Source organism: Labrus bergylta, chromosome 21 (assembly GCF_963930695.1).
Source record: "Labrus bergylta chromosome 21, fLabBer1.1, whole genome shotgun sequence".
Taxonomy (NCBI): domain Eukaryota; kingdom Metazoa; phylum Chordata; class Actinopteri; order Labriformes; family Labridae; genus Labrus; species Labrus bergylta.
The window spans coordinates 22,737,584-22,761,588 of record NC_089215.1 but is presented as its reverse complement, the minus strand read 5'-3'; the positions used below and the strand labels follow the sequence as shown (position 1 = coordinate 22,761,588).

The 24,005-nt window shown below is 40.7% G+C and overlaps 2 protein-coding genes across 2 annotated transcripts; one reads left to right on the top strand and one right to left on the bottom strand.

Moving 5' to 3' along the window:
* Positions 1-172: 172 nt before the first annotated feature.
* LOC109986741 (retinol dehydrogenase 13) lies at positions 173-7,903 on the bottom strand. The gene is made up of 7 exons (XM_020637517.3): positions 5,875-7,903; positions 3,951-4,069; positions 3,679-3,834; positions 3,482-3,586; positions 3,147-3,359; positions 2,708-2,809; positions 173-1,249 (listed from the first exon to the last, which is right to left on the bottom strand). The coding sequence occupies exons 1-7, from the start codon at positions 5,937-5,939 to the stop codon at positions 963-965; spliced, it is 1,047 nt and encodes a 348-aa protein (XP_020493173.1). The 5' UTR covers positions 5,940-7,903; the 3' UTR covers positions 173-962.
* A 994-nt stretch (positions 7,904-8,897) lies between these two features.
* Positions 8,898-23,045, top strand: sbk1 (SH3 domain binding kinase 1). The gene is made up of 4 exons (XM_020637520.3): positions 8,898-9,751; positions 18,021-18,262; positions 20,058-20,260; positions 21,168-23,045. Exons 1-4 carry the CDS (start codon positions 9,714-9,716, stop codon positions 21,993-21,995), a joined length of 1,311 nt encoding a protein of 436 aa, XP_020493176.1. The 5' UTR covers positions 8,898-9,713; the 3' UTR covers positions 21,996-23,045.
* The last annotated feature ends 960 nt before the right edge of the window (positions 23,046-24,005 follow it).

The window sequence follows — 24,005 nt, the reverse complement described above, 5'->3', positions numbered from 1 at the left end:
ATAAAAACAATATTGAGTTATTCCAGGTGAAAAGGACATAATCAATGGCTTCTGTGTCTAAAATAAAAACATGTGGCAAAATCTCAAATATCACATATATTAATATATAAATTATAAATGGTTGGTGTACACATGCTTTGTAAGAGAAAATCTAAAGAAGACTTAAGCCTACTGCAGTCTGTGGTTTTTATTTGAGTAACTTACAGCCAGGTGGCGCTACATGTCAGCATCTTCAGCTAGAATCCACGCTGATTTCACTTGAGTCCCTCTAAAGCTGCATAAAGATGTTTTCCTCTTCTAGACACATGATTTTCTATAAGTGACTATTTACTCATGTTTCTGCTAATGTAACTCTAGAGCTTAAATATTCCAGCTGTAATAGAAATAAATGTAGATACAAAGACAAAAGTGAAATTATAATTAAATTGATCAAAAAGTTCAAAAGGGCTTTTTTTATTTGTATTTTATTTGTATGTACTGCAAACATCTAAACACATTTCTGTTCTTAAAAGCACTTCACAGCGGTTTTTTGTGTTTGAGAAAAATAAACACACATAATAGGACCATCATCATCATGCTACAGCAGACTAAGTACGGCTCTAGCAGAAAAAATCCCTGAGTGCACACGTGAGTAAGACAGAAATGTTTTGTGAATTCAAGTTTTCCTTTGTACAGACACAAAAGGGATCTTTTCTTTTATAGAGGATTCTTTTCTGAAAAAAAAAAAAGAGTTCAGGGTCCATTGCCAAGGCCGTCTTTTTCTTGTTTTGAAACCAAATATCCTGATGCAGGAACCTTGTACAAAAGCCTGCCGCCATACAGACAACAAGAATCACAGACTCAAACAGAAAGTTGTTCCATTAACTGCACAGCTCGCGCCATCAAGTCCATTATCCTCTGCTGGCCCAGAGGCCGGAGCAGACCTACAGACCTGCGGCTCTGACAGCTGCCCCTGCACTCTGTCACTCAGTCTGCACCGGGTCTCTGCCTGTGAAGCTTTGCTTTGGACTTCTGCTGGGGGGGGTTGGCTTGGCAGACTCTACCTCATCCTCCAGACCCACCAGCCTGCTGCTGACCTCCCACAGCCTCCGAGCCACCTCCTCATCCAGGGCCTGGGGCGCCGGCTCCTTCTCTGTCATTACATCATAGTACCCCCCCGTCACCCCCTCCATTTCCTCAGACACGGCGAGGTAGACACTGGGCTGAGCCCCCAGCTCTGGGTTCTTCACCAACAGGGAGAAAAAGGGGCCTGGAGAGGGGTTAGCGGAGAAACAGATTAGCTGGTATCAGAATAAAAGTATTTTTCTATTCCCATGTGTAAACTACTGATCCAGATTATTTCTGTTTTCATGTTGTTTTGTTTAGTTTAGTTAATAATGAAATGACACACCTCCACTGAGGAGCATCAGATACATTTGTTTTTAACAACTTCTGACACATGTTGCAGATTTTTATTATCTCCCTCATTGACTTTGGATGATCTCAATTACAAACAGTGAGCTGTCTCCGCAGTGCAGGATTTTTATTACCCATGAGTGCATGTCATTAAAAAAAATCATTGCAGGGGGCGCGCTGGTGGCGCAATGGTTAGCGCGCGCGTCCCATGTATTGAGACTCTCGTCTCGAGCGGTAGGCCCGGGTTCGCTTCCACCCGTGGCCCCTTTCCGCATGTCATTCCCCACTCTCTCTCTCTGGTTTCTGAATCTATCCACTGTCCTCTCTCTCAATTAAAGGCACAAAAATCCCAAAATAAACAATCATTGCAAAATAAAAATGAAACAAACAGGAATGATTTCTGAGAAGCTGTTTCAGCACAGACATTGACTGAAGTATAAAAGTTTGATTTCACGTTTCAGAGGTTTGATTTGAAACATAATCTAACTTTAATATAGCTATAAATAGTATACACATGTTTTTTCTAAAGGATGTTTTAGTTAATTAAGAACATTATGCCTTTGCAGGGAAAAATTTGTGACAAAGACTGTGATTTTCAACTCAAACTGAAGTATAACATGCTGCTGTGTTGGTTGAACAACAAGAAGAAGCTAAAGTCTTTGAAACACATCCAGTGTTGCAATGTGAAACTTTACTTTTCCTAAGTTCATCAATTGCATTCTACTTTGTTCTTTCAATTCACAACGATTCAGAGGAAAATATGCACTGTTTAATTCAGTAGATAAAAAAATATTGTTATGGATGAAACCACTCAACACTAAATGAAATAGTTAAGAAATATCACCTCACCCACTTCAAAAGGAGAATTCTGCCTCCTCGCATCATTATATAAACCTAACAATAACAACGTGCTGTGTGATAGTATGAAAGCCACACAGGAGAAATCTGTCTTCATTGAGAACTTTTGATAATGACATTTTGCAAAAAAAAAAAAGTACCATACCATTTCCAAAGTGGCTGAAAGAATATTTTCAGCATTTAATTTTGGTTCTTTAACCTTCATAAAGGATCTGAAAACTTTAAAGAAGTTTAAAGCAAAAGGCAGAATAAGAAAGTTGAAAAATGCATCATTGGAGAACTTTAGACTCTTCTTGTACTTATTGGAAAGCTCAGCTACAGCTTCTGCTCATTCAAACAGAACAAGCACATAAGAATGGAATATTTAATTTTAGCATAAGCTAATATTAGCCCGTGCATTAGGTAATCATTTATTGATTTCTGTAAATTCAGAATAACTGTCTTGGATACTCACTGAGCACGGAGCTGGAGAACTGTGATTGGTGCAGACCTGTGTGCCTCCCCAGCTCCGTGGCAACAACGCCCGGGTGGACAGCGTTTACTGTGACTCCTGTGCCTGTACACACACACACACACACACACACACACACACACACACACACACACACACACACACACACACACACACACACACACACACACACACACACACACACACACACACACACACACACACACACACACACACACACACACACACACACACACACACACACACACACACACACACACACACACACACACACACACACACACACACACACACACACACACACACACACACACACACACCATTGTTGGAAAAATACATACCCAATGGCCAATTACAAACAAGAACATAGGGCGGACTCCCTCCCACACATGCCCACATATTCAGCAGCCAGAAGACTTGCCTTGTAATCGCCTGGCGAGCTCCCTGGTGAACAGAACATTGGCAAGCTTGCTCTGACAGTACGCCTGCTTGGTATCAAACTTCTTCTTCTCCCAGTTCAAGTCCTCGAAGTCCATCTTTCCAACAATGTGGGCGAGTGAGGCCAGGTTGATCACTCTGCTGGGGGCGGACTCTTTCAACTTATCCAACAGGAGGTTTGTCAACAAGAAGTGGCCTGGAGAAAAACAGAAAGAGCCAGGTAGTAGTGATGGAGTTCAGCGTGAGTTTATTCTCACATTAAAACATTTTCACACAGAAAGAGCTTACAGAAAGGTGTATTCTTTTTTTGTTTGTTACCTAAGTGGTTCACTCCAAACTGCATGTCAAAGCCATCTTCTGTCTTCCCTGTGAGACATCTCATGACCCCTGCGTTGTTTATCAGAACATCCACATGCTTCTCTTCTACAAGACAATAAAGAAAGAAAAAAGACAACAGTTATCCTGTATGCTTCATTTTTTTTAAATTAAGAATAAAACTTGAAAGACCCTCTCACTTTGCTTGATTCTTTCTGCAAACTTGCGTATGGACTTCATGGATGCCAGGTCGAGCTGACACGCGTAAACGTGAGGATTCAGCGTCTTCCCTCGAATTTCCTTCGCAGCTGCTTCACACTTCTCCATGTCCCGACATCCCATAATGATCCGCCCCCCTGACGATGTAAGAAGGGAACACAGGAGTTAGCTTTGCAGAGCATAATAACAGTTGGAGGCGTTTATATTTTTTCCTTTTACACCAAATCAGAGGGACATCATAAATCTTTCACACCTCTCTGTGCCAGTTCTCGGGCGGTTGCTTTCCCGATGCCTGTGTTTGCTCCGGTTATAATAACAGTCTTCCCAGTAATGGTAGCTTTACTAGGACAACGGCCTCCAGTAACATGGTTCCTATAAAAAGCATCAGAACAAGGTCATTTACATCTTTGTCTATGCACTTGAGTTGGTCATCGCTCTGATATCAGACTCATAAACAAACATTCAGATGTGTCTGTTACATCTGATGTCTTTTCTATCTGTAGTCTGTCAGGCTCATGTGCATGACAGAACAGGTCTACTCACTTCAAACATCAATGAATCCCCTAGGAGCATATCTTTAGGAGGATGGTGAGATTTATGTTAGAGAATAAAAAGTAAAAGCATTCATCTGCTCAAAGCTAAATGGACTTAGCAGGTAACAAGAGCAGGGTCCCAAAAGATCCAGTCTTTGTGTTTTTATGTAATTAAAGTTGAATTCATTTGAATCAGAATCAGAATCGAGGTTTGTTGCCAAGTACATTTACACATACAAGAAATTTGACTTGGTGTATTGGTGCTAAACAATTAACAAGGAAATAAAGCAGAACTAGCAACAACTTAAATAATACAGTATAAGAAGATATTACAATATATAAAATAGAATTTAAAAATGTAAAATATAAAATATAAAAAACACAAAATGTACAAAAGGTGTAATGTAGGAGCTGTGCAGTGGACTGAGAAAAAAAATATGTAGTGTTGGGCTTCAACAGTTTATCTAGTTCTTCCTAAGAAGAGGTCCATCCACTAACATTAGTGTTGACCTTTTTTGTGGTATTGACTATGGTCGTGTAGGAGGGTCCTATTCAATGCTGAATCAAGAGGGAGTCAGACCTAGTTTTCAGACCTTCATGTAAGTTTCTACCGAAGCCTTAGCTCTAACAACTCCCTCATCCATACTCAACGTCACAGAATCCACAGGATTACTCAATAAAAGTTTAACAAAACAAAAAACAGATATAGAGCAATCCAACATGTTCCAAAGTTGTACAAAAAGAGAGAGAGAGAGAGAGAGAGAGAGAGACAGAGAGAGAGAGAGAGACTGTGTGTTTGCACTCTCTGCTTGTCTGTTTATTTATTTTAAGTTCAATTAAGTCCAAATTCCTCTGCTCCCTAGATTCAATTACTGGTGCTAATGATGTAGTTTTCCACTCAGTAACTACATGTTATGCATCAAACTGATCCATGTAAGTATTCAATCACTTTACTTATTTAATGAGTGTAAATATGAATCCTAACTCTATCAATCTGTAAATACTATAAACAAAGCAACTATTCCTGCCACGCACCTTTAAATCAATTAACCATGAACATTGTTTACATATGAACTTCTACTATAACATGCTGACCACATTATCATCATTATCAGAGCCACAGGAGGAAAATGAGGATTCAAGAAGAATATCAACACAGTCTGTTGTGGCTCATTCAGTCGTATAGAACTATTTAATCTCCCTCATTTCTCTATAGGGGACAAATAAAGAGCATGGTACAGAATCACACTGATTCATATTGTATCATAAGTTTGACAATAATAACACATGGACAAATTAAGAATTGTTTCCAATAGCACATTAGCCTTAGCAACTGTAGAAGTAAACAATGTCATTAACAGCTATAAAATTTATTAAATAAAAAACAACAACGTTGTGATACATTTAAAAACATATCTAAAAACAGGACTTTAAGTCACACTGCTACAAACACTATTCTGAACACCTCTGTGACTGTGACAGGTTTCATCATACAAATTCATTCTATTAGCTAGACGCAGCAGAAGTATCAAGTCTTTTAAAGGTATTTAATATATTTCATCAAACATAAGTCTGAACTTAAACGGCATATTGTGTATCAGTACATTCAGGTTTAAAGATACAAACTGGCATTATGTCACTCACTTCAGGAGAACAGCGCTTCCCAACACTGTTCCGAAAACAGAAACTGGTAAAATATATCTGCTCATTGTTCCAGAATAATCCCGGTGACCGAGTGTAACATTCAAACTAATGTTTCAACCTGAATGATTACAGTCTACAGTTTAGTTTACAGAGCACAGCTGAAGCACACGGTTACGCGCATGTTGATGACGTCATCCATTGCTAACCAACCGGAGGGAGCAAAAACCCGGTGGATGTTTGGGAAATGTAGTCCCGCTATTGGGACAATCAAACATATAAAACATATATGAAGCAGGCTTTGGTGTTTGGTAAAGCAAAGCACAAACAAAAAGACTGCTATAGCACGAGCTGCTGAAGATCTGTTGTTGGTTAAACCAGAAAAGAGACTTGGTTACAGAGAGGACTTGCTGTGGAGAGTCAGGTAGACTGCAGATGGCTTTGTTATTCAAGATTAACCAATATTTTCTTTGGCTAAATATTACCAAACATGTTCAATGAAATCTGCTGTTTAATGCAAATGTTGTGTAATCATTGTTGTATTTTCTGCACAAAGTTGCCTCCAACATTTTTGAGAAGATCAAGATTACTAGCAGTTGATGGTTTTCAAAGAACATTTTTAAAGAAAACACCATTAATGTACTCAATCTTAATTATAGACACGGGCATGGCCGAGGACTTCAACGCTCTCTCTCCTTTTCTTTAAGATGAAATCTTAAAATGAGCATGTCGTTATAGATGTCCATGAAGGTATATAGTTGGTGCCATGGAAACAGAGTTGAGGGACCTTTATTTATAGAACTTAGTCCATAACAAACTGATCCTTAAAAAACAAGCTGAAAAACATGTAAAATCTTATTGCACAAACTTTAGACCCCCCTCCGCGTGGGGTCCTGTGTAAATACCCTCTACTGAAGTTTAAAGCACATCCAGGACACAAAGTAACAAAGTAAACTCTGCATGAAGATGAATTTGAGAACAGTGTGAAAACAAGGCCACCTCCCCCTTCAACGAGCTACGAAAACTTTAGGTGACACATAAAAAGTAAAAACTAGGACGTGAACATGGTGTCTGAACACAGAGAGAGGAGGAGGAGGAGCATTGGATGCAGACCTGCTCTATTTGTTCGCAGCTCAGAGGTGTGTGTGTGTGTGTGTGTGCGTGCGTGTGTGTGTGTGTGTGTGTGTGTCCCTGGTGTGTTTGACCCCTTGTGCGCTCTGCTGTCAGCCTGCAGCGCTCGACCTTCACTATGATTAATCACAACCCTATTTGTGTTAAACCAGGGGAAAGTATTTTCCTATCTGCCTGTTTGGCTTAACTCTTAGACACCTGGATGTTTCAGAGAGGTGATGGAGATGCAGCTAACATCAGTCCAATACAAGCCAAGTCATTCATGCAGCAGCATAAAAAAACTACAATTATTATTTACCAAAATACGGAACAGGATTCGGGCCACACATAAAAAAAATAAAATAAATAGAGTTCTGACTTTATTCTCAGAATTCTGACTTTATTCTCAGAAAAAGTCAGAATTCTGACTTTAAAGTCAGAACTACAGGTACCTGTAAGGACCAACTCCGGTGGATAGTCAAATGTTATTCATTTTGCATTTCATAATTGTCCACACACTTCCTTCAGCGGACTAATATCTTTCTTACATTTGTGTCCAATATGAATGATAACAAAATGCTTTGTAACATTGTCAAAATACTGTTTTTTTAAACCTTATTTACCCTATCTCTTTTTACCTATATGGAATAAGGGGCTTCATCAACATTCAACTAAAGAACTGAATGTAAATGTGGTGAAAAGAGTAAGTTGGCTACTCGTTTAAGCAATTCCATAGTAGTTTACACAAAAGTTTCACCTGGGTGGTACACCATCTTGCAACTCAAAAAACAAAAATACAGTATCATTAAACTATAACTGTGCACACAGCAGTGACAAAGCATGCCACGGTTTTTGCTGCTGTTTCCCACAGTATGCTCCAGTCAGTCCTGCACGGTCCTGCACAGTGACTATCCACCGGAGTTGGTCCTTACAAGTACCCGTAGTTCTGACTTTAAAGTGAGAACTCTATTTTTTTTTATGTGTGGCCCTAATCCTCTTCCGTACCAAAGTGATTTAAAGAAAACAATATAAAAAAAGAACAAAACCAAGGGAAGTTTCAGCTTTATCGAGATAATAAACATAAACACAAGCAGCATAAAAAATAAAATACAACACATATAAATGTTAAATGGACTTTTCTAGTCTTCTGACTACTCAAAGCACCTTTGACGTGGCAGGTCACATCACATTGACACACTGATTGCAGAGGCTGCTATGGACTTAAGTCCATCCGTTTTAACTAATCCATTCATACAAATTCCCAATTCGGGGTTCAGTGTCATACCCAATGAAACTTTGACATGTGGCTGCAGGAGCTGCATGGGGACTGAACCTCTAAGATTGAGAGATGGCTGACTCTACCACTATATCCCCAAATTAATATAAGGCAGCACATAAACAGGCTCTTTAATGCAAAAAAGGGGGCTTGTGCATGGATGTGTTTAGAAAATGTGTGATGGAACAGTGAGGTTTAATAGAACTATACAAATAATCTGTAGTTAAATATGGGAGAAATCAACACAGTAACACTTGAAGAGCATCTCTATTCATTAAATCATCTTCCAGGGATTTCATCTTTCCAAACACGCACTTATCATTTCATCAAATGATTCAGGGGTTCTAGGTGATGATGCGTTTAAGGTCCCCCTGTTATATCGACGCTGTTTTCTCAGTCCAATCTGCTCTTGTTGGCACCCACGTCTGGCAGGAGGCCTGTCGTTAAACATGTACAATAAAGGGGGGAGATGCCAGGGCCGGGAATTAATCGAAAGTCTTGCCTCGCTGTTACCTAATAAGGACAGTTGGCAAAGTCGGCGCGTGAAGGACTCGAGGCCATAAGCTGTTGAATTATGCAAGAGTGCAGCAGCTTGTTCCTTCAAAGCATGAATCAAAAGTTTTGAGAGCGAGAAAATCACGGAGGTTTGTGGTTGTTTGGAAGAGACGGTACAGGCGCTAGGACCCGGGACATGTGCGCGTATTAGTTTTCCAGAGGGTGGAGACGGTGAACAATGAGGGAGCTGACTGGTAGGACCAGCACAGGAGCAACATTTGAGACCAAACCCCCCCTCCTCTCTCCTCACTCACCCCCCGAGTGCCGCTGGACCGACCGACGAAACACACAGACGGACTTGTCAGTGCGCGCAATACGCTGAGTTTTGAGAAATATTTTTTTTCAGAGACGCGCTGATTAGTCCACGCGTGCTGCAGAGAGTAGAGATTTACTGAGCCCCTCGCGTGGATGTGAATGAATGGGTTCGCCTCCGTGTCTGTGTGTGTGTGGTACCGAAGTGGGTCATGCGGACCACTGGAGGAGCAAAAGATAAACACGCTGCACCCTCCTCCTCCTCCTCACGCTGCTGCTGCTGCCTGGCAGGTTGAGATGGTGGGCGCTCAGAGGAGGGATCCCAGCCTGTGTCCTCATCTCAGAAGCACCCATCATCAGATGATGCTTTGATTTAATCCGCCTCCGAAGTAAATCACAAACTGAAAAAGCATCTCCAGACGCAGGACTGGAATCATCTTCTGAAGAAGGAAAGAACGCACAACGCACGGACCTCATCCAAGCTCTATCAGCTTTTTTCTTGTATCTTCTTTAAGAGACCTGCACGGTTCTCCTCGCACCTTCTGTTACTGATCGATAATTCCCTCTACAACGAAGGGATCCATCCATCAGTTTCCCAGCCGATCAGATCAGATCAGAGCAGAGCGCAGCAGCTCTGCGCGCCGAGCGGATGCAGGACCATGGAGGAGAGAGACAGGTCGCCAGCAGGTGAGTGAATAACACCTTGATGCACTCTGAGGTACCTGAAATAAGGTCAGACTACATCATCTGTGCTCTGCAAAGAAAAAGATGAAACATATTCATTTTCCATGCATAAAGAAGTATTAAGCATGTGTGATCTTGATTGATATGAAATGATACACTGACTCTATGTCTAAACTTAGACTAACTGTTCAGATATTATCTATGAGTGTATCAAACATGTGTCATGGAAAGCCTGCTGTGTTATAAAGCATACATGTCAGCAGATATTATACAGCACTATCACTTTAATTGCATTAGGATATGAATAACTATATAGGTTTAATACTTGAGCTGGGATTGAATTTCTAATTTCACCCCCACAACTCGAGATACCTGCCCCTATATGTATGTGTTTCCACTCTACTTTTCGTGATCCAGCTTGATGGATATGAGGGCATCCAGGGCACTCTGCTTCTAATGGTCCTTTTATACTTTGTTCAGAGCAGACAGGTGATATCTCATGCTTAATGCTGTCTAATGCATTTAAATGAGCTACTGACCTGCCCATGAAAAAACCTTCTAAAAACAAAGTTCAGGCTGATAATGGACTCTGGCTGTTGTAATACTTCAAAGGGGAAGTTCATCACGTGATTAAAAAAAATCAGTGTCAGAATTCAGAATAGCTGTCTCACTGGATGGTGTGTTTCTTATAGTCCCCAAAACTGTAAAATACAGACCGAACGCTGCCATTTTGTTGTGCCGTGTAAACAACAACAGCAAGTAATCATATAAACCCTACTTGATGAAATTTAATACACTTAGCATTGTTAGGTAATAATCTACTTTTAACATGAGGAATCAAACCCCCTCTTATGAGCTTACATGTGCATGTAAGGATGTCATTTTCATCATAAGCCCACTTTGCAAAAATTATTATGAAACTTCATTTTCCTTAAAATGAAGCAAAACAACCTCAGTATTTGTAGACATGTGCAAAATATGGCCTGTGGGTATAAGTATATATGATAAGTAAGAAGAAAAGGGTAATATTATTGATAATTTTATTAATTTTTACATCCAGACAATGACCCAGTCCACCAGCTGGCACACGTCAGCTAAACCCATCAACCCAGCTGCACAGAAACAAAATACAAAGAAATGCAGTTTGCATCAAGGTCTGACCAAATTCCATAAAAGGTGCTTTTAAAAATGAATCAGTTCAGTTAAAGAAAACGAGAACCGTCAGATTTAGATTAGCTGTTATTAGAAAAACATGGTTTCCCAGGGAACAGAAAGGATAAAAGCATTGTCTGCTCCAGGACAAATAGAGGACGAGAGGCATTTTTTTTGCTTCGTCTTTCAATATTAATTATGAAGTATGTGCAGATTACATCCTTACCTTCCACCATGTCAGTGAGTAAACAGCTGCCTAATGACAGACCTGTCAATCAACATATATGCGTGGGCGTACGTGATCATAGCTTAACAAGTATATTAAGCACAATCTGTGTTAATGGATCTTGTTACCAAATGTCATATTTTAAAGATGATCTGTTATAGTTCTTTCATTATTTGGTTTAACAATATTTGGTATACAAACAGAATGAATTTGTTCTGAGATTAGTTGTATTCCACATATTCCACATTGCCTTTGCAACAACTGCTAATACCCTGTCATGCAATCAAAGCATACATGGATTTGAATTTAAGATGGGATACATGGATTTGAATTTAAGATGGGGGGGGGGGGGGGGGGGGGGGGGTAGAGCAAGGGAGGGGTTAAAAACACCCTCAGCAATCAGCATTAGTGCACTGATTGTGTTTAGAGGTTATTGTGCATGAGCTTTATCCCTGTACACTGCTAGCTTGCCTTGGAGGACAAAATGGGAATATAAGTCCTCCTTAGCAGTGCTGTTCCATCATTAAGCAACCTCCTTGTTTAGACCACGTTTCTGAGCCCATATTAGAGTCCCATTTCCTCATCTATTGGACATCAAAGGGATGGAGTCTTTAGCATACAAAGGAAGGGATTGCTTCAATTCTCATTGGATTCCCCCAACCCCCCCCGTGGTCACATGGAGTCTCCCTGTTAGAATTTGAGGCTACTGGATTGTAATAGAGTAATAGAGTGGGGGTTAGGTACAGTACACTATGTTCCCTGGGTAGCTTATTGCAGTGATGTTTTACCGCTAAATTATGTTTTTTTTTTCAAGCACAGTACATGATTGGAATAAGGGTGATGATAACATGGCGCTCTTTGGTTTCTAATCCCAAAGCCTTAATCCTGAACTACAATACTGATGTTTTCTGGAGCTGAATGTTTCATTGTTGGTTTTGTTTTTACAGGATTTAGATGGATCAGTGTTCCCATTTGTTCTTCACTTGACCTTTGCATCTTTGTATTCTCTGGGTCCCTTTTATTTTGGGTTACACCTTCCAGAGGATTAGGTCATCCAAGCAGGATCCGATGGATAGTAGTGTTACCACCATTTTGCCCCAATGGTCTGATGTCATGTTCAGAATGGGTCCTCTGATGCTATTAAAAGATAATATCGCTGTATTGCAAATCAAGATTTTGCTTCCCAATTGAGTAGAAAAGTTAACACATTGGATGGTAAACTCTGGAAGGTCATTTGGTTATATTTAAGAGTAAAACTACCTTTATGAGAAATAAATATAACACAATAGCTAGCATTAACATTCAACCACTTCATAGCTAGCATTTCTATTTGATAGCATGCAGGAATCGACAGGAAAGGGATACATTTCAGTTAGCTTGGAGTTTATGCCTTTCCTATTTTCAACTTTAATGACAAGTTTCTGTGTTAGCATAGCCTACCAAGTTATCAAGCTAATCAGCCAACACTACATTAGCTAACAGTTCAATGTTTAACAGGAATTCAGAAACATTATCAAATAGAAATGCTAGCTAGGAAGTGATTCATCCACAGTTGATTGGCTAATGCGTTCACAAATATGTTGCATTAACTTGAAACACTGCTGCGGTCCCTTCAGATTTTTAAAATGGTTGTCTTTCCCATTGCTGATCATAAGGACAGAGTAAATTGATGATGATTTGTCAGATTTTCTACATCCCATCCCGAGTGCATCGTCTTGATGAAAATGGCCACAGTGTGAATTTGGTCCATGTGATGTGTGACTCCAAGAAGAGAGAGTAGAGGATAATGGAAACAAGAATAGAAGTGAGGAAAGTCAGGGTTATACAGCACTTGGTCACAGCAGGGTCCCGAGAGCAGGTGATTTGTCAAAGGGAGTGTCCGTGGCCTGGGCCGCTGATTCACCTATCACGGCACAGCAGGAAGTTTCTCCAGCCTTGTGTTGAAGGAGGCACTATAGCCGCCAACCCACTGGCTCTGATTTTTTAGAGGAAGGTGATTCAGTTTTTTTTTTAAATCTCTGATGGGGAACAGAGTGTCCTGGCTGCAACTGGCTGTCACCAAGAAGCCTATTTTAGTTCTGATTGAGTGATAGATTGTTTAGGATCACAGTGATTTGTTTGCACTCCCCAAGATGAGAGGAGAGGGAGGACACACAGACGGATACAAATATGTACAATCCATTAGTTAGTCTATGCATGCAGTCTTTTTAATTTTCAGAAGTGACAGAGAAAAACCAACATCAGTCACACCTTATTTCACTCTCTTTGACCCACAGGCGAGAGGCATGTTGAGCATTCTGACAGTAAATTGGACATGAGAGATCAGTCTTCAACCATAATGACTCTTCAGCAGAGAGCAAAGCGACTGGTCCATTAGTAGTGGAGAGAGGTAGAGACGCGAGGCAGGCTCTCCCGTCTATTTATTCCTTTCATTAGTCCCTTGTTTACATTTTCAAGACAGGAGACAAAGAGGAGAGGAGGCGGGAACGCTTGGTGTAAAAGGGAAAACACTGTGTGTAAAGCTGCTAACCTTGAGACCTCCCTTACTGCCTGTTGTCGATAAAATACATATTTTTACAGCTGATTTTAATCATCTCACGATTTCAATTAAGCTCATTTCCTCACGTGTATCTGTATTAATTCAGGATCCTCACTCCTATAAATTCTTAATGCACTAATCAATGTTGTGTCACAGTTCATTGCAACTGTAGTGGTAGTAATCATTTATTTCGGTCACAAGAAAAAACAAAAACATTTTGACCGAAAAGGTGTAGGCTGAAGCTTTATCTTATTACACCTACCCTTGTTACAAATCTTGTTATTTAAGACACAACTAGTTTAGTTACAAAAAAAACAAAACATATCAGAACAAAATTTCTTCCAAGAATTTCTTTCAAAACAAAACAAATGAAACAAAAAAAAAACAGAAGTCACACTCAAAAAATAATCAAACCAACCTTTTATATTTGTTAAACACCATTTTTTAAACAGAAATTTAAATTTGGAAAGTGAACTACACATTCTTAATTCCATGGCATAAGTATTCCATAAGTTAACCCCTTTTACCGAAATACACCTGTATCACTCACATGGTTTACCCTGGAAGAGCCAACTTCTTACTGAATACACAATTATTGTCTTTATTGAGAGTCACACGACAATATAGTCAAAAAGTGTCCATTTGAGCGCTCTGCCTCCCACACACTTTGACAACGCTAGAGTTGATCTTATGTTACAAAAAGCAGGTAAAAGACCTTACTCATTGTTATGTTACAAAAAGCAGGTAAAAGACCTTACTCATTGTTATGTTACAAAAAGCAGGTAAAAGACCTTACTCATTGTTATGTTACAAAAAGCAGGTAAAAGACCTTACTCATTGTTATGTTACAAAAAGCAGGTAAAAGACCTTACTCATTGTTATGTTACAAAAGAGCAGGTAAAAGACCTTACTCATTGTTATGTTACAAAGCAGGTAAATTAAACTTTATAGGGAGCAACGGGGTGGGGGTGTGTTGTTCAGGCAAGCAATGCTAACATGTAGGTCTTATGTTCGCCATCTTTAGCCTCTTTAAGAAGTTTGCTAGCATGCTGGTTAACTCACACTTTTCAAAAGGTACAGCCATGTCTGATGAATGTACAGGAATAAGATTTATTCATAAATCAAAGTAAATCAAGGTTTAATCAGTTTGGCAATTACAACGGTGCTCGATAAAAGGTTTAGGGTTGCCACAATTATTTCATTTTATCCTGGAATCAATGGAGCATGGATTTCACTTAGCACACCCCATTTCTGGAAAATGAGAACTAAAAGAAGATTTGTGTCATTTTGGCCTCCTCTTTGGACAAACTAGTATTATTTATAAAGAATTATCATCCCCTGCAAAGCCTGTAAACATAGGCTTGTTTAATATTAATATTAATAATAATAATAATAATAATAATAATAATACATTTTATTTATAACACACTTTACATTTAAACGAAAATCTCAAAGTGCTACAATTTCAATAAAACCATAAAAACAGTAGCAATAGTCAAAGGTAAAATCAAAGTTAAGAACTGTTTAGTTTGCATGTCGTAAATTACCTAGATTTCAACCCAACAGCAGCAACAGGCATTCATAAAAAACTATTTAGATATAGCTATCCTCTAGAATACATTTCTGTGCAAAATGTACGTCTAAAGCTGGACCGAAGTGTTAGACTTATGGAATGAGCAACATACTACCATATGAGACAGTCAACAACAAAAGAGATTCATCTGTATCCTCATCTTGTACTCAGTGTTTATAAGCGAAAAAGGTCACTTGCTCGTGAAGTTTAATATCATGACACCTGGGGATGGCTTCAACAGGTTTGCCAGGCCGTCACGTTGCGTAGTGGGACATAAAAAATTATGCTTAGCTTCTTTTTTTTTCTCCAGGAACAACCTGCTTTTTTTTAAAGAGGGTTAAATTGCAAATGCGCTCAGCCCTTTCTGAGTAATTCCTAAATGGAGCGGAATTGTCAATCTGTTTTTGAGAGGAAATTAATCGCTGGAAAACAGATTGTTGCTGCTGAGAGAGAAAACCTTGTATCTCCAACTTTTGAGAGTGAAAAAAACATGGTTATTTTTTTTTTTTAACAGATTTGCAATTTATGGCTCTTAAATGTTAGACTTTTGTTAATTTAGATTTACAATTAAGATGTGATAATTACAGTTAAAGCTACCAAGGTTTGCACAAAAAAACCTCAGAATAAGTCGTTTCTAAAGCTAAATCAAACATATCATCTGTATGTGGGGTTTGTTGCTGTTACCTTGTCTTTAAACGCCTCAGAGGACAGCAGAGGAGCAGAGGGCATCATGGGAGATCAGCCAGCCTTGTGGTTGTAGTTGAACATGAATGCTGAGTCGTGCGGAGTCTCACAGCTGCTCCCTCCCAGATGTAGGGACACAAAGGGCCTTTGATAGAGTGTCACTTAGCGACTGATACACTCGACCTCCCCTCAACACACACACACACACACACACACTCAGCACACACACACACACACACACAAACACAATTATCTCCCACAGACTACATAACTTGGTCCGCACACCTCCGGACTGCGCTAAACCGCAGTTTCTGGTTCACATTTACAGCTGCGTAGAGATACCATCTCCCAACCACTCATCGCTTCAGGACTCTTAATCCAGTTCTGCAGAGGAAATGAGAGCAAAGCATCTTGGGCTTTTAGGTTGGGTGTGTTTTTGTCTTTGTGGGCGCTGACTAATGTGATTAAGATCCATGCTGGAGCACATTCTGCTTGTGGAAAGAGCCGGTAAACAAGCACTCCCCTCGCTTTGCTCTGATCTCGGTGATGGAGGCTTTTGAGGGGCGTGCAGGGAGGGCGGGCGGGAGGAAATGTCTATCTGTCCTGTTTTTTTATGTTTAATCACCAAATTTGGACTACAGACTGTTCTGGATAAGAATCAACCTTTGTGTTGACTCGCTGAGGGCTATACAGTGGGCACGCTCAGTATGAGTAGGCTACAATATTCATAGTCTCTTATATAATCATACTTTTGATAAACTCAAGAAGCAGGACATTTCTACAGGTACTCTTTCCACAGCAGTGTTTTTCATTCTTGGATAAAGAGGGACGAGCCAAGAACACAAGGCTGCTGCGAATGGTCGCATCCTATTTTAGTTTTCTCGCAGTCTAATCGCTATATTTATCCCACTCTTCCCACAAGATAGCTGAGGAACCTCAACACCTTTTAGAGCATCTCAATAAAAGCTTCTTCTTGCCATGTTTTCATCAACTGAATGTTAGCTTCCAAAATGCACCTAATAGTTGACATAAACAGATTTGAGACGCTCTAGTTAAAAAAAAAGAAGCAATGTGAGAAAGTGGGCTGCAGGGAGAGAACAGACAAACAGCAAAGCTGTTGTCTTTGAATGATGGATGAAAAAAGGCCATCAGCGAAATTGTTTGTGCTGATTTGATGCCTATTAGTGTGTGTATGTGTGAGCATATTATGCATGATTGGATGATTAAATGTAATTGTTTTATGTTGGGAGGGGGTTGACAAGCTACAGTGGCTAAGATCATTAGTGGGATCCACTTCATTTACTGAAAAGGTCCATTTCATTTAAAATTTTTTAGCTTTCCTTTCTTTTTACTCACCATTTACAGGGATGAACAGTCAATCATCAACATTTGCTGAGTTTTGTCAGTTAGCACATTCAGGGTGTCTGATTCCATCACAGTTATTTTTCCCCTCTAAGCATCAGCTTGACCTATTTCAAACTTTGCACTTGTGAAAATCAGCAACAATTTTATTCTGTAGCTTTTGCAGTTTCACCAAAAACTTTCAAACAACTGCTGTGCAAACCAGAAAATTTTTTCCAGGCTAAAAGAAACCCTATCTTGTCCCCCAGCCACCTGTATTGTTATCTTTGCATGAAAAGAGCAGTCACAGGTGATAGGTGGTATACCTTAACATTTATACACCGCAAGGCTGTCGGCTCTCTCCATTTGTTTCCATTTGTTAGTCCTTCTACCTGCTCGCATTGATTTTCCCGTAGCTGTCTGCCAGTAAGTGCTGTCTGAGACCGGCCATATCTGAAAGCAGGGAGAGTGATCTACAGGGACAGCAGGAAGTCCAATACATTTACTGAAAGCACTCTCTCTGTTGATGCCTTCCCTGAATCGATTGTATGGAAATGAGGGTCTGTTAAAACCGTCCTGATTTAACCACCCTCTGGGAAATGTTGCACGGGCATGAATAGATGGTTTTGTGCCAAGAAACATTGAGCTACTGAGGAGCATTTTGTCATAAACACATCAATTTAAACTGCCTAACATAATCATAGCAGAATAAAAAATCCAACCGTTCTCTAAAGACCGGTCTCTCCTTGTCCTTTAGTCTGCCGCACAGTGTCAAGGCGAGCCTATCCCTATCTCCATCTGGGCCCGGACGGGTGGGTAGCGGTGGGGGCTCTCCTACGTCCAAAATGGGCTACTGCGGAGGAGTTCCTGTGGAGGACATGCAAGCCTTGGCCATCACCTCTCTGTCTGCAGCAGATGTAGCCAAACAGTATGAGCACATCAAAGAGCTGGGGAAGGGCACATACGGGAAAGTGGACCTGGTGGCTCATCGGACACAAGGTGAGTTGGCCAAAGATCTTTATCCTCTAATTCTGTTGTGAAGTAAAACCCTTACCATCATGCCTGATTCAAAATACATACAAAATTGACAGTCCAGAAATCACTTATCACACCCACTATTGTCTAACACAGACAAAGCCTCTAGGAGCGACAGCCAACTTTCAGGGGCTCCCACAGAAGATGACCTTGAGATATGAAAATAGTTTGAAGTCCTTTTCACATGCACTCCTGAAAATGTCTAAAAAAAGTTCAGGACAGCCTGCCTTGACATTTCCTGAGTCGCCCTTTCACAGATGAACCTCGCGAGATGTTTCTAGTTGGAGGGGCAGAGGGAGTCTCAGGAGGCGGGTCATGATGTAATAAGGATATGTTAACAACATATCCAAGATGGTGGACGGAAGCAACGGTCAGATGCTATGAGGAAAGTTTTTGCCTTTGTATTGGACATAATATCATATCAAGGAAAGAGTGGAACAGGACATACTAGCAAGCAGAAATGAGTGTGAAGCAACTTCAGTGCATGCTGAAAGATCAGAATCAGAATCAGAATCAGAATCAGGGTTTATTGCCAAGTACATTTACACATACAAGGAATTTGACTTGGTGTATTGGTGCTAAAAAATTAACAAGGAAATAAAGTAGAACTAGCAATATCTTAAATAATACAGTATAAGAAGATATTATAATATATAAAATATAATTAAAAAATGTCAAATATTAAATAATTAATGAAATAATAATAAAATAAAAAATAAAAAACATAAAATGTACAAAAGGTGCAATGTAGGAGCTGTGCAGTGGACTATGAGAAAAGATCCCACTGGTTTCACACCGGTCACGTGACAAAAACATTGCTAGTGGTAAAATGTTTCCTGAATATAACCTGCTGCATTCGTTCATCGTTCCACCCCAATTTCTCGGGAAGATTTTACTCGGAGGCTGGCAGGAAAAATTCTGCACAAAGTTGAGTTAACATTTGGCTATTTGCATCAACACATGCAGACCACCACGAGTGCAGTGCATGTGTGAAAGAGGCTAGAGTTGAGACACAACGTCTACGGCAGTACAGCTGAATAAAAAGCAGATGTCTGTTTTTAGAGATTAACAAGAAGCTTGATGTTCACCAGTTGATGGCAGAGGGGGTTCTTGGATTGCATCATGGCAGAAGCCTTTTGACAATGCCTTTTTTACTGAATACAGTCAAGCCTTCTAAAATTCAAGTGGACGATACCACACAGAAGTCTAATTGATTTTGACACCAAACAATTTTGTTCTTCCAGCCCCTATTCTGTCTTCTAAAGCAGAATCTGTTAATAGAGATTAACTTCATGCCAGCACGCCTCACAGTTGAGGAAAACACGTTAAGATAGATTAGTTTGATGGCTTTTTTTTTTTTTGCCCAGAGCCTATTCTATTTTTTTTTTTTTTTTAAATATGTGAGATTTTTTTTAGGTCTAATGTTAATACTCTCTTGTAAGAAAATCAAAGTTATTGAACTTGCTTGGTCTGACAGTTGTAAAGTAGCATTGAGTGAGGCTGAGGGGGCAGCAGAGATTATTATACTGAGTGTCTGTATTCTGCAGCTAAGGTTGTGAATAGCTGGTTTGAAGTGTGCATTGGAGGTGAGATTTATTCATTTGTAGACTGTATATGAATGAATGTAGCAGCTGGTATAAAATCCCAGTTGGGTAGTATTTTCACTTCCTTAGAGTATCAGGTAAAGTCACTTTAAATGTTTTGGATAATACTTCACCATAAACCTTCTATTTGACATCTTTGTGTCTAATATTCCCAGGTACCAAAATGGCCTTGAAGTTTGTCACCAAGAACAAGACGAAGCTCAAAAGTTTCTTGCGGGAGTACAGTCTAACAGGCTCACTTAGCTGCAGCCCTTTCATCATCAAAGTCCTGGACGTCCTGTTTGAGACGGAGGACAGCTACGTGTTTGGACAGGAATACGCTCCAGCTGGGGACCTCTTTGACATCATCCCCCCACAGGTACGGCTAACGTCCTTCCTTCCACCCAATCAACATCCTCACTCAGCCAAAGCTGCTCCAATCAGCAGCCATGTTCAAATACAGTGCTTTTAACAAGCTCCCCTGGGATTGGAGCCTTGTATTCGTCCTGGTTTTCCTCTCTGCGCAGAGCTCTCACTTTGCTTTAGTTCTTCTGTTGATGTGCAGGAGTTGCTCGACTTCAGAATTCTTCTGGAGACTCATTAAAAAATGGTTGCAGTGAAACTCATAATGAGGACTCTTTTCACAGTTTTTCTATGTGGAGCATATCACATTTCAACCTGTACAACATCATCTCTTTTCTTGCATAACCTCCCATAAACTCACACCATACACATTCACTATTGATAGTACAAATTTTCATGAATTCATACATTTTGGTAACTTTGTGAATGAACCATTTAAATTTGTCGACCATCTAAGAGTAACTCTTCTCTTAGGTTGAAGCTGAAACCAGATCTATGTAAAACATCTCAGAGCAGCAGAGTTATATTTGGTTTGGAGCCAACTGTCTGTTTTAAGAGAAGGTTTGCTAAGACTGAAATGTACTGTATATGTCTGACATTTACGAGTCAAGCTGATGTCTTCTTTCTTGCCTTATAGAGATGTACCAAAGTAGACAAGAATTTGTAGGATGTACCTTCTAGCAGAATATAAGAAAGTTGTTAACAGAAACTTTGTCAGTTCATGATTGTTAACAATTTGTGTTGTGTTGTAACTGTCTGACCTCGGTCGATTAAACCGCGTTATAATCCACAGTCTGTTTCAACATTGAGTTTATACAGCAGCAACAACCCCCACCCAACAACTATTTCATTGGCCTGCTTTAATAAAAAAATCATATATATTATTCTTTCCACTCATCTTCCCTCCTCTCTCTTCTCCTCAGGTGGGTCTTCCAGAGGAAATGGTCAAACGCTGCATGCAGCAGCTGGGCTTGGCCCTGGACTTCATGCACAGTAAAAACTTGGTGCATCGGGATGTCAAACCGGAGAACGTGCTGCTATTTGACCGTGAGTGCCGCCGCATCAAGCTAGCTGACTTCGGCATGACGAGGAGAGTGGGCTGCCGCGTGAAGAGGGTTAGTGGCACCATCCCCTACACAGCGCCAGAGGTGTGCCGGGCGAGCCGTGCTGAGGGTTTCCTCGTGACCACCAGTCTGGATGTGTGGGCGTTCGGCGTGCTGGTCTTCTGTATGCTGACAGGAAATTTCCCGTGGGAAGCAGCGCTGCCGGCCGACGCCTTTTATGAAGAGTTTCGGCGTTGGCAGAAAGCGGGATGTCCGGTGGGAACATATCCGTCTCAGTGGCGCCGCTTCACTGATGATGCCTTGCGCATGTTTCAAAGGCTGCTCGCCGCTGAGCCGGAAAAACGCTGCGGGGTTAAAGACGTCTTCTGCTTTGTCAAGTACGAGCTGGTCAGCGAGCTCAGGCGAAGAGCGTCCTGCAGAGCCAAGAGGGGCGAGAGGTCAGCCTCTGGAGTTTGCACCGGCAGTTGCACTTCCTCCTCGACCTCCACCACGTCCCGTTCCTCCCACAGACACCCTGAGCCCTCAACCCCTCCAGGGACGTCGTGCCTGCGCCCGGCGCCACTCAAACGCAGTGTCCTCTCCGACCCGTTGTCTCCCAGAGAAGAGTCTGGACCGCACCAGTCTCCAGGCCGAGACAAGAACAAAAGCCAGATGGTGATGGCGACTGCCATCGAAATCTGTGTGTGACCGCGCCAGTGTCAGCAGAGGAGGCTGGACGGCTTTTCACAGTTTATAACAAGCTCTGAAGAGGTGTTAATGACTAGCACAGACACTCCAGTCAAGCAGGAGAGGTACTTGAACATGAAATAGAAGCTCAGGATCACATCGCGGGCTGTGGAAATGCAAATCATCAATCAGCGGTAAACATTTGGACAGCCTATCATCGGCACATGGCGTTTAGTTTTTGATTTGTGACCAAAGACAGCTCAGCTGAGGAGCTCTGCTGGCATTGTTTAAGAGTCTGCTGCTGATGTTGCTCCTCTCCTCTTAGACACTTTTGTTGTTCTGTCTCTACACTGTGGTGGTGCTATTTATTCCATCATTCAAAACTCCATAAAGACTGATTCAGTCAGTTCACGCCCATCACTCTACCTTTCTTTACTTGGCTTTATTTATTTCAGAATATTACCTCTGGGGAGGCCAAAACTGTTCAGTTGGGGGCGGGGGGGGGATGGGGGCAGTGAGCTGGAGGAAATCTACGCAATTATATTCAACTGCCATTTCTTGGACTTCCTGCCAACTTCCAATGCATAACGTTTGTCAAAGACTCCCCAAGAGAGGGTCTTACAAAAGAGCAAAACAGACAAAAAACACGTTTTTTTTCCTGTAGCAGTTTGTACAAGATGTATTTTCATGTAGGTGTCTAGACTTCTCTGTGATAGGCATCACCTCAGGACACTTCAGTGAATCACTTCCTGTTTTATTAGCACTGGAAACCCATTAAAAGGCTGGACAACACATCTGCCACCTTTTGGTCTGCTCCCAATGAGATTCATGTCCAGTGTTCAGTCAATAGAAAACAGAGATTGTACATTTTCTGACTAGAAAAAAAGGCAGGACAAGAAGAAGAAAAAAAAGTCCTTTTATTGTTTTCTTTTCTACCTGCTGTGTGTGTGTGTGTGTGATTGGGTGTGTACGTGTGTACGTGTGTGTGTGTGTGTGTGTGTGTGTGTGTGTGTGTGTGTGTGTGTGTGTGTGTGTGTGTGTGTGTGTGTGTGTGTGTGTGTGTGTGTGTGTGTTTCAAATGCTAAAGCACAAGTTTTGTAAAGGAGGAATATTCTTAAGGTAAACTATGACTCTGTATTGTACATAGTTTGATATTTCTAGGAGTGCATCATAATATCAGGTAGTTCATCTATGTAGCGGTACTACTTTTCTACAAAAGGGGAAGGGGTTTTAATGTTTTATAGGTACTGTCTGGGTAATGCACTGTATGTAGCAACAAAATATGACAAAATGTACAGTATATCACAAAATGTAATATAGAGAAATATGATCATAGTGTATAAAATGGTAGCAGCTGCTGTTCTTTTTTTCTTTTACTATTTTGGGTTTTATTTGAATTGGACCATGTTTTTTTGCCTCACAAATTGGTAATTAGGTTTCAATTATTTCTGCATTTTCCTTTTATAATAACCGTTTCATGAGCAACCTCATTTCCCTGTGGTGCTTCCTGTTTGCCAGTGATTACAGCCTATTTTGGCTTGATTTAATCAGTTAAAGCGACTAAGGGGTGCTTTGCAGGTCCACACCTCACCTATTAGTTTGCAAAGGGTGCTCCAGTATTTGATTTGCAAGATTATCTCCCAATTGCAATATGTAGTTGTAAGAAAAATCTTCCCTTGTTTTCTTGAAAACGATCCCAATGTATCACAAGAACATAACGGAGCCCGCAGGTGTCGATCGTCTGGAGGGACGACCTTTGTGTCAGCCGGTACTGTTCTGTTCTGTTGGTGATTGATCCTGAGCAGTTCACATTCTCAGCTTTCAAACAGATCCTTTTTGTTATGAAAGCAAACTCCCAGTGAGATCAGCGTGAACGCTTCAGTGCGTGCTCATAACCATCAATTTTTCCAGCATGAATTGCATTGCTGTTATGTCAGTCTGGTGTCTGTGTGTGTGTGTGTGTGTGTGTGTGTGTGTGTGTGTGTGTGTGTGTGTGTGTGTGTGTGTCCATGTCATTGTTTGACTGTGTGC

Bases quoted from the DNA above. Each gene is read 5' to 3' on its own strand.
- LOC109986741 (XM_020637517.3), bottom strand. From the start codon at position 5,939: ATGAGCAGATATATTTTACCAGTTTCTGTTTTCGGAACAGTGTTGGGA. The intron at 3,587-3,678 runs GTGAGAGGGTCT...ATTGTCTTGTAG, and splicing joins TGCAGAAAGAATCAAGCAAA to AAGAGAAGCATGTGGATGTT. The intron at 2,810-3,146 runs GCAAGTCTTCTG...GTGTGTGTACAG, and splicing joins GCTCGCCAGGCGATTACAAG to GCACAGGAGTCACAGTAAAC.
- sbk1 (XM_020637520.3), top strand. From the start codon at position 9,714: ATGCAGGACCATGGAGGAGAGAGACAGGTCGCCAGCAG. The intron at 18,263-20,057 runs GTGAGTTGGCCA...TAATATTCCCAG, and splicing joins GGTGGCTCATCGGACACAAG to GTACCAAAATGGCCTTGAAG. The intron at 20,261-21,167 runs GTACGGCTAACG...TCTTCTCCTCAG, and splicing joins TTGACATCATCCCCCCACAG to GTGGGTCTTCCAGAGGAAAT.